Source organism: Geotrypetes seraphini, chromosome 3 (assembly GCF_902459505.1).
Source record: "Geotrypetes seraphini chromosome 3, aGeoSer1.1, whole genome shotgun sequence".
Lineage (NCBI taxonomy): Eukaryota > Metazoa > Chordata > Amphibia > Gymnophiona > Dermophiidae > Geotrypetes > Geotrypetes seraphini.
In genome coordinates, this window is record NC_047086.1 from 179,545,376 (window position 1) to 179,562,681 (window position 17,306).

Consider the following 17,306-nt stretch of genomic DNA (forward strand, 5'->3'; position numbering starts at 1 on the left):
ACCCTACACTCTGTTCCAACCCTCCCCCCACCCTCCACCACTACCCCTCCACTCCATAATTTGTCTCAATCCTCAAAACTACTCTCTGCAACTGTCTGTAAAATGGATCTAGAAAATGGATAATTTACAAGACATGCTGCTGTAGCATTTTAAATTATTTAGGTAGATATTTATTTATTTATTTATATTGTGAAACTTGAGTAAAATTTCAAGTTTTTTATTAGCTGCATTGTGTACTGATATCTAATATCTGTTGCTAAGGGCAAGGCCATTTTAAGATATTGGCAAACTAGGAACATACCGTACACCTAGGGTCCAAAGTTTAGAAGATTCTGCGGCATGCTTAGAATTCAGGAAGTTAGGATTGACAACTATCTGACTTTTTTCAGGATTCTACCAATACTAAATTTGAAAGCTAGAAGGCTGTTCCAGCATGTCTAGACAATTTTCAGAGTTTAAAAAAATTATCTACAGTTATCCAGACTTACCTCTTGTGTGGAGGAGCTTTCCCTGTCTGCTGCTAGTCTTAACTAGCAGCAGAATATGCAAAATGGGAGACACTGGAGTCAGGAATAGTGAAACCCAGCTCTAGTCATACCCCACAAACTGCCCTAAACCTCCAAAAGTACCCTACCACTTCACAAACTAAACCTAACCTCCAATCTATTCCTCCACAACTACTCTACCACCCTACAAACTGCCTTTTCCCCCAAACAACTCCAATACTGATGTATTATTTATTTATTTAGTTTTCTAGTCCGTTGTTCCCAAAGAGCCCAGAATGGGTTACAGGTTTAACATACATAAAGCACAGTTACTTACCGGAACAGTTGTTATTCAGGAACAGCAGGCAGATATTCTCAACATGTGGGTGATGTCATCCATGGAGCCCCGTAGCGGAAAGCCTTGTAAGCAGATTTGCTTGTAGAACTTTAAAAGAGTTTGCGAGTGCTGCACCGCGCATGCATGAATGCCTTCCTGCCAAGCATAGGTCATGCGTCTCCTGTAAGATACCTCAGTTCAGATAGCTTGCTAAGAAGCCAACCAGGGGAGGTGGGTGGGTTGTGAGAATATCTGCCTGCTGTCCCTGGATAACAACTGTTACGGTAAGTAACTGTGCTTTATCCCAGGACAAGGGGACCTCCTCGACAGCTCGGAGGCAAATAAGAGCCTGAGCCTCCTGAAGAAGAAGGGGAAGTTGCGACATGTTGGAAGGAAACTCTCTTGGAGGGTGATCTGGTGGAATTTGAAGAAATTGAAGTGAGTAACCCTCTCAGATGATGGTGAGAACCCAGAGGTCTGATGTAGTCTGCTCCCACTGTTGGTAAAAGTGATGGAGCTGACCTCCTATGGGGAAGAAAGAAGTGTGATGGATGAAGGTGGATATTATGCTCAGACTTAGATTGTCCAAAAGACTGTGCAGGCTTAGCTGTAGCAGGAATCTGGGGGTTTTGTTGACACTGCTGCTGTGGTTGTTTCCTAGGTGGAGGCCTGGAGAAAACTGGAATAGATTTCTGTGGATATCGACGTGGAGGCAGCCTATAAGGCTTGGAAGGTGGAGGTTTAGCCTTAGGTTGAATCAAAGAGGCAAAGGACTGCTCATGCTCTGAGAGCCGCTTAGTGGCAGCCTCAATGGAGTCGTCAAAGAGCTCATTACCTTGGCATGGTAAATTGGCTAGACGGTCCTGCAAGTTTGGTTCCATGTCCACAGTGCATAGCCAAGCTAGACGTCGTATTGCCACAGCAAAAACAGTGACCTGAGATGACATTTCAAACGCATTATAAGTGGCTTGAAGCATGAAGAGATGTATTTAGGTGAGGGTCTGCTGAAGTTGTTGAAACGCAGGCTAGGTCAGGAAAGAAGTAGGGCATGGTGTTAATGCAGTACTTTAGGTAGGATGTGAACGTGAAGTTGTAATTTAAGATCTATTTTCCATCATGGAATTCTGATATAGACGGCGTCCAAATTTATCCATCGTGCGTCCCTCTCTGCCTGGAGGGACTGCAGCATAAATCTTGGTGGGATTAGATTTTTTAAAGAGATGATTCCACCACTAAGGATTGGTGAGACAACGGCGGCTTCTCAAACCCTTTACAAGGAACTGTGCGGTAACGCGATTCCATTTTTGAGGGGATAGCCGGGATTGAATAAGGAGTTTCGAGATTCCTGAGAAAAGTTTGTTTCAAAACAGGATTCATAGGCAGTCTCATAGTATCCTTTGGCAGATGAGGTAATTCCATTTCAGCCAAATATTCAGGAGTATACTTAGACTCAAGATTGAAGAGCAATCTGAAGAGCCTTACTCATGTCAAAAATGAATCTTGAAAAGGATATGGATTTTGAAGCCGAAGATTCCTCAGGAGAAGTGGAGCGAGACCTAGGCGCCGCTAAATAAGAAGGAGAAGCCTCCCTAGAGTATTGAGAAGGAAGGTCTGTATCCAACGTAAGAGTCGCAGAAGAAGCTTCGCTGTGTGATATGGGCGGAGTCAGAGAGTGCTTATGTTTAAGAAGCCTCGATAGAGAAGTCCCAGGAGTATGAGGAATGGAGAGCCTCAACTCGTGCCTCGTAGAGACAGGTGAAGGAGGATCCCTCGTAGATGGTCTCGAGAGAAGAATCCGGGACCAGGCGTGCCTCGAGGTGGAGAAGTATGAGGTGTTGATAGCTTTGGAGTTCGAGACCTATGCCTGGGTTTGGAAGGGGTCTTGATGGGCCTCGATGAACGAAGCATAGGAGACTCTGTACTCTTCCGAAGAGACTCTTTAGTCTTCTTTGAAGCGAGTTGCCTCAAGAACGAGGAGTGCTTTGAGTGAGGCTTCAAACGAGGCTTCTCCCCCATGTCTCAAACAGGTTGAGTAGCTGGAGACTCGGACCTGGAAGGACGAGGCAAGGAGTCACTGGAGGACAAAGGTCGAGATAGATGAAGTTTTGCTCGTGGTGCCTCGACAGAATGCTCAGGCTGGCTCACAGAAAGCAGAGTCGAGGCAGGGACAAGCTTGGCCAAAACAGTGGTAAGCTGCGTGGTCAGTATGGTTTGCAGCATGTCCTCGAAGACAGGCACCGAGACCAATGACTCTGGTCTGGAAGGTGCAGGCAGCAGTGCGCTCCATAGAGGGCGACCTCGAAGATGAGTGTTCCCTATGTTTGGAGGCACGCTTAGGAGGATGTCTCGTAGAGGCTGGCACAACTGCACACTCGTTGCCTGGATTGCCTGAGACTCAGCATACGGCTTCTTAGGTAGCGTACAGGAAGAGGAGATTTGCCTGAGGATGAGACCTTTAGAGGCACAGCAGACGAGGCCGATTAGGGCGACTTGCTCGAGGTCGAGGACTTGGAAAACGAGGCCACTACGGAGGCCGAGGCCTTTTCTGCAGACTGCTCCATAGGACCAAAGAGCTCCAGGATCTTGGCACGATGCCACCAAAGAGCTCGTTTCTGAAGGGTAGCACAGCACGAGCAGGACTCAGGACAATGTTCAGGCCCCAAGCACTTGATACACCAATGATGGGGGTCAGTGAGAGAAATCGCCTGATTACACTGGCTACACTTCTTAAACCCGGTAAGAGGCCGGGACATTGAAAAAATATGGCCACAACTAAACGAGGGCCGGCGGCAAGGCCTGAGCCCAAGCCCCGCCGGATGAGAACCGACTGAAAAAAAAGTAAAAGGGTTTAAAAAAAAAAAAAAAAAAAAAAGAGACACACTGCACAGTGACTAAAAGAAAGAAACAAATAAAAGAAAAAAGAAAGCCGCGGTGCGAGAAGGCAACTCAAAAATTGGCAGAGCTGAGAAACAGGTGCTTTTTGGCTCTGAAGGAAAACTGAGGTATCTCACAGGAGACGCACGACCTACAATAAGCGGGAGGAACTCGCGCATGCGCGGTGCAGCACTCACAAACTTTTTGAAAGTTCTGCAAGCAGGTCTGCTTGCAAGGCTGTCTGCTACGGCTCTCCGTGGATGACGTCACCCCACATGTTGAGAATATGCTGCCTGCTTGTCCTGGGATAATTTCTGTACAAGTTTGTAATACAAGTTTTTATCCTAGCTTGATACATGCTAGGGGCTAATGATAATATACAGTTTTATTACAATTTGCCATGGTTGTTCTTATAATGCAAGGTTTCCAGTACAAGTTATACCTAATTCGACACACAGAAAGTTAGTGTATGATACAAGTTATACCTAATTCGATGCACAGAAAATTACAGTATATGATGCAAGTTATCCTTCTGTGATACATACTGGTTCTGGTACCAGTATATATTTCGTTGTAGTAGGGGTTAAGGTATATTTTTATTGCTTTCCTAAAGCTGAGGAGTCCTTCAAGGGATCTGACCTGCAGGGGCAGTCGATTCTAGTGACTTGGGAGTAGGACCGTTTATTTGCGGTTTGCAGTTGAAGGGCACGACCAGGGGGCATTTTGAGGCGTATTTTGTCCTGGGAGCGGAAGGACTGGTTCGGCTCATAAGGAGGAAGCTTAGTCATGTAGGCTGAGGCCATGTCATGCAAGTATTTGAATCTAGCAGCAGGCCCTTGAAGACACAACATATGGCTATAGGCAGCCAGTGAGCCAATGCTAGAGCTTGGGAGATAGGGTCACAGGCACAGAGGTTTTTCAGAAGCCTTATCATCGCATTTTGAACACGCTGGAGATGTACGTTCTTCACTTTGAGACTGTTGAATAGCGCATTGCAGTAATCCATGCAGGAGAGTACTAAGGCATAGAGTAGATGGGCAAAGTACTGTCAAGTAGTTCCTTATTTTTCGCAGTTGTCGCAGGTAGTAAAATGAGGAACATACCATTTGAGAAATATGGTCAGAAAGTGACATGTTGTAATCAAGGAGTATTCCTAAGCGGCGTACTTGATCTTTTGCAGTTATAATAGTCTAATCCCAGCACAGCGAGGGATGGGCACGGACACAACGATCTTTGCGGATCCAAATGAGTTCCGTCTCGGAAGCATTCAGTTGCAGTTTGTTGATGGACATCCAGTTTTTGATATCAGAGAGACACAGGTTAGGAGTTTTGCACGGGTTTCTCCTAGTGATAGGTACAGTTGGATGTCATCCACGAAAGAATGAATCTGTATTTGGTATTTGTGGGCTATCTCTAGGAAAGGTTTAACATAGAGATTGAACAGTAGGGGGGACAGTAGAGTCCTCTGTGGAACACCTTACTTGTATTTGTTCGGTTTTGATAGCACATTGTTGAGCACAATGCTTTGGGATCTGTTATTTAGGAAAGAGGAGAACCAGTGTCTCTGATTCTTATTCCTTAGAGTTGCTCAATGAGGAGAGGGTGGTCAATAGAGTTGAAGGCCATGCTGTGATCCAGCAGCACCAGAAAGACATGATTACCCTTGTCCATGAGTTTCCAGCAGTTGTCGACGATGTTGAGGACAGTTTCAGGACTGTGGGAATTTCCTGAATACCTATTGAAAGGCAGATAGGGCACCTTGTTCATTGATGAAGGAATGTAATTGGGATAATGCTGTTTTTTCTAGGATCTTGGAAACGAAGGATAGGTCTAAAGTTGCCAGCCACATTAGTGTCGAGTGTGTTTTTTCTAAGATCGGTCTGATGATTGCTGATTTCCAGTTTGCAGGCACTATACCTGTTTGTAGGGAGGTGTTGATGAGAGGAAGGATGGAGTCTACAAAGGTGTCTTTTGACTCCACTAGGAGGTGTGGCGGACCGGGGTCCAGGTTGGAGCCAGATGGGTGAATTGTGCGTAGTATCTCAATGTCATTGCAGGAGACTGTATTGAAGTTAGTTAGTTTCCCAGTTGTGGTTTTAGTAGTTTTGCCTGAGTCGCAGTGAGACAATGTCTTTAACTTAGTGGAGTCAAGATGAGACTGTATTTTACCTACTTTGTCAGCGAAGTAGTTGTCTCCTGGTGATGTTGTTAGTATATTTTTTGTTAGTTTGAAGAGGTTTTTTGATCTAATACTCCACTATCTGCCCCACCCTCCAATACTACCCCTCTGCCACTGCCCCCATACCCTGCAAACTTCTCCCAGACCCCCAACTTGTTCTTTGCAACTGCTCAATCACCAAAACTATCCCCAGCTAACTCAGCACCCAGCAGTCTGCCCTAATCTCTGTACCTGAATGTAATTGGCTTTTAGCTGCAACTGAAAAGAAGTGGGCTAAATCCAAAATCCCTTCCTCCCCAATTGCCCCTTGCAACTGATTCTCTACTCCCCAAACTGCCCCACCCTTCAAAGCAATTCTTCCAAAACTGCCCTCAACTCCCAACTAGCCCCACAAAATATTTATTTATTTTAGGTATTTATATACCACCTATCAAAGTTATCTAAGTGGTTTACAATCAGGTACTCAAGCATTTTTCCTTATATGTCCCGGTGGGCTCCCAATCTATCTGACATACCTGGGGCAATAGAGGATTGAGTGACATGCCCAGGGTCTCAAGGAGCAGCATGGGATTTGAACCCACAACCTCAAGGTGCTGAGGCTGTCGCTCTAGCCACTACGCCACTCTCTGCTGTGTGTAATAATTGCCTTCTACCCATATAAATTCTACCTGTTCAACTTCTAATGAATTCAGTGGCTAGACTGATAATGGGCATTCCTAGGGTTGCCCATATTACTCCAGCCTTAAAAGCTCTCTATTGTTCAACAGATAATTTGCTATAAAGATCTGTCTGTCATTCATCAAATATTGTACTCCTCTGCTCCTATTTACTTTCAAAACTTGTGGGAAATCTATCAACTTGCAAGATATTTGAGATCTGAGGGAGGGATGTTGCTGATCAGTTTAAAAGAAGATGGGATTTGTTATGTTAAATCTAGAATATCTATTTTCTCACTTGCCGGTAAGAATCTCTGGAATTCAGTTCCAGGTATAATGAGATTGTGCAAAGATCGTATGTCTTAAGAAAATGTTAAAAAAACACAACTATTTGTGGCCACCTTTCTCTAACTCTGTGGTTATTATTTGCTTTAGATTTAAAGAATTCTGTATTAAGGAAATTTGTGGGGAAGATTGACTTGATTAGTTTATTGCATTTTATAATGTTTGTTTGTGCTTGAAATTGTGGCTGTAAATGTTATGTACATCGCTTAGATTTAAGCGATTCATAAATTTTTTTAAAATAATAATTATTCTTAGCACTAATGTACTATATTTTAAGTTTTTAGATGCATATTTCAGTCTCCTGTTTTGGTGTTTTTCTTTTTTCAATACAGCAGAAGTTGGAAAGGCTTACCATATATACTCTAATATACCCCCCCCCCCAAAGGAGGTGGATGGTTTACTTGAATAAAAAAATGTGATTAAAAATTTGGTTGATTATGATAAAAAAATTTACAAAGATTAGACATGCTTTCCCACCAATTTCTATTCCCGCCAATAAAAAGTTCAATGTAGAAAAAAGTAAAAATGACAGAGGTCAAAGAGTAAATACAAAAATAGTACTTCTAACAGAAGTGTCAGTTCCAAGAAGTTATTCTATACAATGTGTAGGGGAAAAAGAAAATTCTTTAGTACTTAAAGTGCAATCAGAGGTCAAGAAAAGGTAACAGAAAGATACAGAAAGTCTTAATCATATTGGGTACTATCAACTAGAGAATGACACAGGGACAAATTTTTCCCCATGGGAACTCATTTTCCTGTCCCGTCCTCACGAGTTCTTTTCCTATCCCTACCCCTTCCCTGCACGCTCCATCCTCATCTGCACAAGCCTTAAACACTTTAAAATCACAAGTGTTTGAGGCTTGTGCTGTTAAGGCAGAGCTTATAGGAATGGAACAGGGACAACGACAAAGACAAAACTCACAGAGATGGGACGGGGAAATTGAGTTCATACAGGGACAAATTTGTCCCCATGTCATTTTCTACAATCGACTTGTTTAAAAATAACTTCCAAGCACACTTTGTCTATATATACTATGGATGCTAGTACTAGTGCTGCTGTCCTTTCCATCCCTCTGATGACTGGCGTTGCTGTCCACATACACATACACCCCACACCAGTGCTCCCTCTAAGCGGGCGGGTGGTGTGAGCAAAATTTTTTCCCCGTGCGCTAAAAATATCGGGCGCCAGCGCCAACTTGCCCGATTCTCCTCTCGCCGCGGCCTGCCATCTCTGTACGCTGTGCGCTGTGACGTGACATTGTGCGCTGCGAGGCAATATTTTGTGCGCCAGCGCACGCCAGCGCAGCTTAGAGGGAACACTGCCCCACACCCCTGCCAACTGGCATTGTGCATACCTGTTCAGATGCTGAAGGGAAACTGACACCAGTGCTCTCTGCTGGGCTGGTGCAGGACCTTAAGCATTTGTGCATGCTCAAGGCCTACCGGCTCCTGCTCTCTCTGGGATTTTCCCCATATTATCCCAGCAGAAAGCATTGGCATCAGCTTCCTTCAATACCAGAATAGGGAAGCGCAATGCTAGTGGGGTAGAGAGGAGGACAATAGCAACAGTCATTAAGTGGGGATCAAACTATAAACAGAGATTTGCATTTTTGGATCTTTTTTTTTAAATCTCTATTTTTTGGGTGTATAGGATATATAAAAGAAACTGAAAATGTCTGTCTCTTATCTACGAGTATCTGGGGTCAAAATAACTCTGAAAATTTAACTGACCCATTAAGGTTAACAATGAGCATAATCATACTGAGGAGATTTAGAGACACCCCCCCCTTGCATAGTTAGTTATAATGCATATCACCCATTGCTGCTCCAGCCCAGCAAAGAGTATAGTTAATTAGTGAAACATGGTAGTTAAGGAATTCCTCCTTTAAAACTGCCTTTTCCTGTTCTAGCCCCTCCCCCCAAATAAAAACCTCGTACAAACTGTACAACCACCTAAAACTATTCTCCATAACTGCCCCACCACCAAAATAAAAATGCCCCAAAACAATCTCAACTGCCCTAACAGCACATACTCCTTACCCGCAAAAAAACAACCATCACAACTGTCCATCCACTCTGCATGTTGCTCTACTCCCCATATTTCCTTCTAACAACATTTTTTGACAAATGATTAAAAAAAATTGTAAAACATTTGAGAAGATGTTTATATATATATATATATAATTGCACTATTTTACATTTTACTGGAATATATTTTGTAGACCTAATCATAAACATTTTTCTCCACAGAAACTATTGGACAGGTTTGATTTTGGAGATGAATCTGAGCATGCTGAAGATTCTAAAAAAGAAACTTCCTCTACCCAACTGTAAGATCTAGCTCAATCATCATTTTTGTTTCATAAGGAAAACTTAACATAGAGTAATTAAGATTTTATAGTGGATATAGATTAATCCTCCTCTTTATCTTTATTTTTAATACAAGACTTAAAATACTGTCATTCTGTGATTTTACAAATTTTTACCTTCTTTGGGAAATAATATATGCCACATTTTTGCCTCTTAGACCATCTATAGGATAATATTTCAGGAGCTGTCATTGTGTATCTTTTTGCCCTTTCTCTCATTGGTGGTACAAGTATATCGCCTTAAAACCCAACTCTCTTCTTTCCTGACTCATCCCAGTAATATCTTCCTGAAATCCCTATTATACCAGGACAAGCAGGCAACATATTCTCACATGTGGGTGACATCATCCATGGAGCCCTGGTATGGATAGCTTTAAAAGTGTATCACCACTAAATTTTTAGAAACATCACGACTGCTCGCACCGCGCATGCGCAAGTGCCTTCCTGCCCAATGTAGGCTCGTGGTACCTCAGTTCTTTGTTTTCCACGGAGCAAAGAAGTCATGTTTTATAGAACTCTGTTCAGTCTGTTTTTTGCTCTCTTGCTTTGCATAATTTTCTATTTCTCTTTTATCTTTGGTAAAAAAACAAAAGACCATAACCCAAAAAACAGTAAAGTGAGTTTTTCTTTCTCACTTTTCCTTGTGGGTTTCACCCTTCGAGGGGTTTTTTTCCCCCCAGCAATTGAGTTTAATCTTGCTGACACAGTCTTTTCCGTCCATATCTAGGCCATTAATGGGTTTTAAAAAGTGCTGCATGTGTCAAAGGCCTATTTCCCACACTGACCCGCATAGTTGGTGCTTGCAGTGTCTTGGGCCTGAACACCGGGTGGAAACCTGTTCTTGGTGTTCCACCTTGCAGAAGCGCTCGATTAAAAGTCTTAAACTTCAGCAGGAGAAGTTGTTTGGGGCAACCATTGACATTGAAGACTCCATCATCGATATCAGTATTGAGAGATCTTGCACCCTCAGATAAGCCAGCTAAGAAACCGCCATTTTCCCAGCAAGTGGCGCAGGTTGCACCAGCCTCAAGTCCCTCGATACAGACCAAGCAGCGTCACTCTCTTTTAGAGCTTGCCTTTCCTTCCAGGTGTTCATTCTTGTCAAAGTCACCCTCTCTGAGGCAAGCCTTGGCACTGATAGTACTGGCAGATAAGCTACAAGTACCAGTGCTTTCTTTCCGGGAAAAGCTATATGAGTTTTTCCTGAAGGGAGTTAGGTGATATTTTCAAGCATCGACTCCCTCGGTACTGGCCTGGTCTGAGCATACTGCCTCGAAGTCATATGGTGCCTCAGTCAGCTCTCCAGCAGGGCGTCGGCATGGATCTTCATCCAGTCACTAACGATTCTCTCGCCACTCCTAAACATTGGTCATCACATCGACAGTCAAGTTCTCCATCGGTGCATTGATCCACTTCATCGAAACACCGACGCTTGCTGTCTTCTACTCGATGTTTGAAGTCTAAGAAGCAGTGATCTATATCACATACTTCCAAATGAAAAAGATTTTCATGTTGAACTTCTTCATCTCCTTCCTTAGATTGGTACAGGGGTCGTCAAAAGTGTCAATCCCTTTGCACGTCTTCTCCAAAGTTCCTTTATGACTCTGAATTACAATCTGACACACACTCTGGTTCTGCAACTGAGGCTTATGATACCTGTTTAGAACCTTCTCCTCAGAAATCTCAAAGGACAAGATCTCCCACCGAAAGACTGTTTTTAACTAAATTTATTAGGCAGTTAGGTAAGGACCTCCTATAATGCTGGAAACTGACTCTGCCTTCAGTGCTGAATATTTAGAGGCTTTAGACTATGATGAATTTCCCAAAGAGCTTCTTAAATTACCATTGCATGGTATCCTTAAAGAGTCTCTTCACAATTGGGAAACGCCTTTGACTATTACAGTGGTTCCCAGAAAACTGGGTTCTGTTTATAGAATCATTTTTTTCTCCAGGGTTTGATAAACCACAGCTTCAGCATCAATCCTTGGTTGTGGAATCAATTTTGAAAAAGTCATTTGCTTCCAAAGTCTATTCCTCAATGCCTCCAGGATGTGAAGGCTGAACTATGCACAAGTTTGGATGTTGCCTTTTTCAAAATTCAATGTTGGGGAACAGGGTCCTTAACTAGAATTTCTACATAAACTGTTACATGAAACAGCTTGTTTGGAAATTATCTTCTTTTGACAAATATATTCTTGCTCAAAATCTTCAGGAATTTCACGAAATATTTTGCACTCTTTCCCAATCAAGAAAGTATTTGGCGAGATCTACTTATGATGCTTTCGAGTTATCATCTAGAGCAGGGGTGCCCACACTTTTTGGCTTGCGATCTACTTTTAAAATGACCAAGTCAAAATGATCTACAATCAATAAAATTTAAAAAAACACAAAGTATACTGTACGCAGAGAAAATGTTAATTATCATTTATATTCAGGTTTTTTTTTCAAAGAGGTCAAGGCAATGTCACCTCAGTAACAACTATACAAAAATAGACAAATATACCCTCTCCCTTTTTACTAAACCGTGATTGCGGTTTTTAGCGCAGGGAACTACGCTGCATGCCCCGCGCTGCTTCGACGCTCATAGGCTCTCTGCACTAAAATCTGCTACTGCGGTTTATTAAATAGGGGCCATAGTGCAAAATATAGACAGCAGATATCAATTCTCAAAACAGGCACATTTTGATCACTTAATTGAAAATAAAATCATTTTTCCTACCTTTGTTGTCTGGTGATTTCATGAGTCTCTGGTTGCACTTTCTTCTTCTGACTGTGCATCCAATATTTCTTCCCTTCTTTCTGCCGCCTGCATGCTTCCTCTCCTCCAGACCTCATTCCATTCCCCAACCAACATCTCTGTCCTTCCATGAGTCCAACTTTTTCTTCTTCTCTCCCTGACAGAACACTAAGAAGCAACATTACTGTGCTCTAAAATCGGCCCTGAAGCAGCGGACAAACCAGCGGTCCGCGAAACGCCAGCCATGGTTCTAGTCCCGAGAGCGTTGAAAGCTCCGGTTCTGGTCCTGAGTACAAAATAGCACAGAATTGAAGAAGGTCAGAAATGGAAACAGAATAATGAAAACACTAAAGAAGTAATTTTCTGTGAGGTTTTTCCAATTCTGAAGTGGTCTGCACTCAATCAGTTAGTGTGCAAAATAAGAGATATAAGTTCTAACAAAAAAGTTTAGTTTTAATTAGTAGAAACATAATATGGATAATGAAATAAAAGAACAGGTTTTTGGCCAGTGATTGCAGTACGGAGTACATGTTTGGAATACATCTATGCTGGTAATGATTATCACTGAAATTATAAGCATAATACTCCTTATTTCTGAGGCCTTTTCCTGAACGAACATCAAAGCTCCAAGTATAGATAAACTATAAAAGTGGAGTGCGAGTGCTTTAGTATAGATTTCTTCATAGGAGTGGAGATTTGACTTTTGTGATACATTAAATATTTATACCACTCAGGACTGTTTATAGCTTGGAGGTCACCCATATGTGAGAATAGGCTGCCTGCTTGTCCTGGGATAAAGCACAGTTACTTACCGTAACATTTGTTATCTAGGGACAGCAGGCAGCTATTCTCACACCCCACCCACCTCCCCTGGTTGGCTTCTCTGCTAGCTATCTGAACTGAGGAGACTCGCCCTGTCCTGGGCGGGAACGTACTTGCGCATGCGTGGTGCGACTGACTCGAAACTTCCAAAGTTTTCTACAAGCAAGTATACTTGCGAGGCTGTCCGCATTGGGGCTCCGTGGATGACATCACCCATATGTGAGAATAGCTGCCTGCTGTCCCTGGATAACAACTGCTACGGTAAGTAACTGCTTTACAGTAAGTAACTGTGCTTTATATTCATCTATATAATGATCTATGTATGTAGATTAAGATGGGGAATTCGTGAATGGGTGCTAATCGCATTGGCACGAGCTAATGATTAATGTTCATTAAATTATATTCTTATGGCCATCTTTAGCATTTAGTGTGAGCTAATAATGTTTATTCTTTTTTTTTTTTGTTAATCTTTATTAAATTTCCAAACTACCATAGTGCAAACAAACAATTTCAATATACATAAGTTTACATGAAATGCACATTAACTTAATGTATAACCATTCCCCCCCAATAAAATAATCAGAAAAAGTACATACCTACAGGAAACCTCCATATATTCCCCGAATGAAATTCCAATGCAAAACCCTCCCCCCTCCCACTAGCTTAAGAACAATCCGTGAAAATACAAATGTTAAAGAAATACAAGCATTGGAGAATAAAAAGATATCAAGTAACAAATTTATCAAACAGATGGGTCTTCACCAGTTTTCTGAAAAAGTAATAAGACTGAGCATGTGGAATAATCGCACCTAGCCAGTAATTCATTTTACCTGCTTGAAATACAAGTGTTCTGTCTAGAAATCTCTTATAACGATAAGATTTTAATGTCAGATAAATGAATAAATGAGAACCTTGAGTGGACTTAATGGACCTATGCAGCAGAAAATGAGAGGAAAGGTAAATTGGAGCCAGGCCAAATAACGATTTGAAACAGATGCAAGCGAATTTAAACAAAACTCTTGCCTCTATTGGTAACCAATGTAATTGTTGATAGTAAGGACTGATATGCTCATGTTTTTTCAGGCCGAAAATCAATTGGACAGCTGAATTTTGAATCATTAGTATGTGCCAGGGTGGATTTGATTTAAATGAAATCAATTTAAATCATTAGTCAGAAAGACTTGATTTAAATTATGGTTTTCTATAGAAAGACTTATTCTTGCAGGTATAATCTTAATATTTACAACCAGATGCAGGTTAATTAAAAAAAAAAAAAATAATAATAATAACTTTTCAGATTAGTTTCACAGTTATATCAAAAATTTACTGATTTGGTTATACTATTAGAAATACATAAATTAGTAATGATGACATTATTGTGAGATGAACTATCTCTTGTTTAATAGGTTAATCATTCTTTTGTTACTTCCCTTCCAGATTCCATATTCTAGATAGTGTATCACAAACTGTGTGCCACCCAAGATTCCAGGTGTGCCACGAGACGCTGTGGAGGAGGAGAGGCGCCAGTGCCAGCAGACTTCCTACAAGCCGTGCCTCTCACGGTGAGAGACACATCCTGTAGGCAGTCAGCCATCGCTAGCACCTCTCTTCTTTGTGCCTCATCCGTCTCAGCACCCTCTACTGGCAGCTCAGGGCCCCATTTGGAGAGCCTTTGTGCTTGTGCGGACGTCGACGTGATGACGTCATGCATGCACTTGATATCATCATGTCAATGTCTGTGCACTTCTTGATGCCTCGAGCCATGGCCACCATATTTAGTGTGCTGCAGCTTCGCAATGTTTGCAAGCCACTGCTCTAGGTCAGGGGTAGGCAATTCCGGTCCTCGAGAGCCGGAGCTAGGTCAGGTTTTCAGGGTATCCACAATGAATATGTATGAGATGGATTTGCATGCACTGCCTCTTTGAGATGCAAATCTATCTCATGCATATTTATTGTGGATATCCTGAAAACCTGACCTGGCTCCGGCTCTCGTGGACCGGAATTGCCTATTCCTGCTCTAGGTGTTTAATCCATTCCCACAATCTGGGAGTTACAGAAATCCAAACACTTTTATGAGCATGTGCTCCTCCTCCTTAGAGAATGAGTTAGAGCCCCCTACAATTTTCAGTTTCTACAAGCAATCTGTGCGGAAGTTTTTTAGATATGCTCAGCATGTTTTTCTTATTTTTTTCGCTTAATGTTCTTGTTTTGGTGGCTTCAGTGCCTTGAGACCTCTGTCGGAGGAAAGGATGCAGTCCCGTGGAGCCGGACTGCTGCTTCACACAGAAACTTTGGTAGATCTGTAGAGCAATCTGCTTGCGCCACTCTTCTCAGACCTGGGGGTCTATTCCCCTTGGAGTTCACTTGCCCTCTGACCCTGTCAGGAGTTAAGTGCAGGTTGTATGTATCCTGAATAAAATTTCCCTCCGGGTTTCAGGGCACAGATTGCGTTTCCTACCCCTGCTCACATAGAGAGGTATTTCTGGGGACGGAAGTTACAGTTGGAGTCTGTTCGATTGGCAGTCTGAAGATCTTCAAGTTTGGTCATTTGGAACAGTTTCTGTGGCAGAAAATCCTTTTCCTCCATTCAGCTTTAGTGTAGCATAGTTGGCAGGCAGGCATTTCAGCGTCTCTTGGACATCCGAGTGATAGAACTCGTTCCAGAACTCGAATCGGGCTTTGGCAGTCCTTATATCTGATCGTGCAAAGAAGCTCAGAGGACCGGGGGCCCATTCTGGATCTTAAGTTGGTCAATCGCTTCCTGCAGATTTCTTATTTTCGAATGGAAACAGTGTGCACAGTCATTGCTGCTGTCTTTCCTGGGGAGTTTCTAGCGTCCTTGGATCTCACATAGGCTTTCCTCCATATTTCAGTATTTCCGGAGCATCGCTGGTCTCTGCATTTCTATATTCTGCAACAGCATATCCAGTTCATAGTTCTTCCCTTTGGTCTTGCGACAGCTCCTCGCACTTTCACCAAGGCGATGGTAGTTGTAGTGGCTTTTTTTTCGCAGGCAGGATGTCCAGGTCCATTCTTACTTGAACAATTGATTGATTTGGGCTCTGTCTCAACATGAGTGCGAATGTGTTGTGGACTCGGTGGTATCTCTGCTATAGTGCTTGAGTTGGATTGTCAATTTCAAGAGGAGCCAGTTGAAGCCATTACAGCTCTAGTTGTATCTGGGCCTTCTCTTGGACACCTAGCAGGGTCGTGTCTTTCTTTCCAAGCCATGCAGACAGAAATTTCAGAAGCAAATTAGAGATCTCCTGGCTCTTCCGGTTTCCTCAGCTTGAAATTATTTGCTGGTGCTGGGGTCCATGGCAGCCTTTCTGGCAGTGTACCCTTGGCCAGAGCACTTATGTGCCCTCTTCAGGAGTTTCTCCTCTTATGATGGTCTCCGCAGCATCATCCCCTTCAAATGATGTTCTCCTTTTTGGAACCAGCTCACAGCAGTTTCTGCTGGTGGCTTCAGAGGGAGGTTCTCCGCCAGTGTGAACCTCTTCGGACATGGAGTGGTTCGCTCATGACAGATCCCAGCATATTGGGCTGGGATGCTCTCTGCAGCAACCAGTTCATTCAGGGGCAGCAGACTACCGTGTCAGAAGTATTGGTCGATCAATCATCTGTAGATTGGGCTTTTCAACTGGCGTTTTTTTCGCTCTCCTGCCCACTCTGACAGAAAGAGTTGTGTTCTCCGACAGCACCATGGCAGTGTGTGTGTATCATCAAGGGGGCACTAGAAATGCTCCCTTGAGCCAGGCAGCTCGCATACTGTTTCACTGGGCAGGTTTACATCTTCTGTTTCCCTCTGCATTGCACTTGGCCAGAGTCAAAACCATACAGCCAGACTTCCTCAGTCAACAAGTCCTAGACCTTGGAGCTTGGTTCCTCTCATGAAGAGTATTCCATCTTATTGTGCTGTGGTGCAGCCCACCACAGCTGGACTTGATGACTTCAGTCAGGACCTCATAGGTCAGGTGCTTCTTTCAGTCAAAGTATAGAGCACAGAAGTTTAGGTCTGGAAGCCTTGATTGTGCCCTGGCTGGCTCATGACCTCTTTTGTGTGTTCCCTCTGGTTAGTCGATTTATCTGCTGGATAGTGTCACATTCCAGCCTAGTGATCCTAGTGGCTCTGGATTGGCTTCATCTTCTGTGGTATGCAGATCTCGTTCATCTTGAGCTGAATAGGAAGCTCAAGCTCCCTCTTCATCGAGATCTTCACAGTCAGGGTCTTCTGCCCATGGAGAACCCACGGCACTTGTTCTTCCATCATGGCTCTTGAGCGCTCAGCCTTGATGGAGTTCAGTTATTCTGATGTTGTTTTGACACTTTTGAAGTCTGAAAAACCTTGTACTTTGACTTCTTATGTCAAAGCCTGGAAGGCTTTCCAACAGTGGTATGCTAAGGACCAAGTAAAGCCTGATCGGGCTCCCATTCTGGCAGGCTTGGATATGTGTTTAGCTGTGGCCTCCCTTAAGATTCAGGTAGTAGGTTTTTCGTGT

At 43.0% G+C, this 17,306-nt stretch overlaps 1 protein-coding gene across 10 annotated transcripts in view; it reads left to right on the top strand.

Annotated features, from left to right (window-relative positions):
• The window catches only part of SCAF8 (SR-related CTD associated factor 8), a 784,204-nt gene that overhangs the window by 271,015 nt on the left and 495,883 nt on the right, over window positions 1-17,306 (top strand). For all 10 annotated transcript variants that reach the window (XR_004538795.1, XR_004538796.1, XM_033937892.1 and 7 more), the window contains one exon: window positions 9,127-9,206. Coding sequence is in view for 8 of the 10 variants with exons in the window: in XM_033937892.1 (XP_033793783.1) it covers window positions 9,127-9,206 (80 nt within the window). In the remaining 2 variants the exon portion in view is untranslated. The remainder of the gene's footprint in view (window positions 1-9,126; window positions 9,207-17,306) is intronic.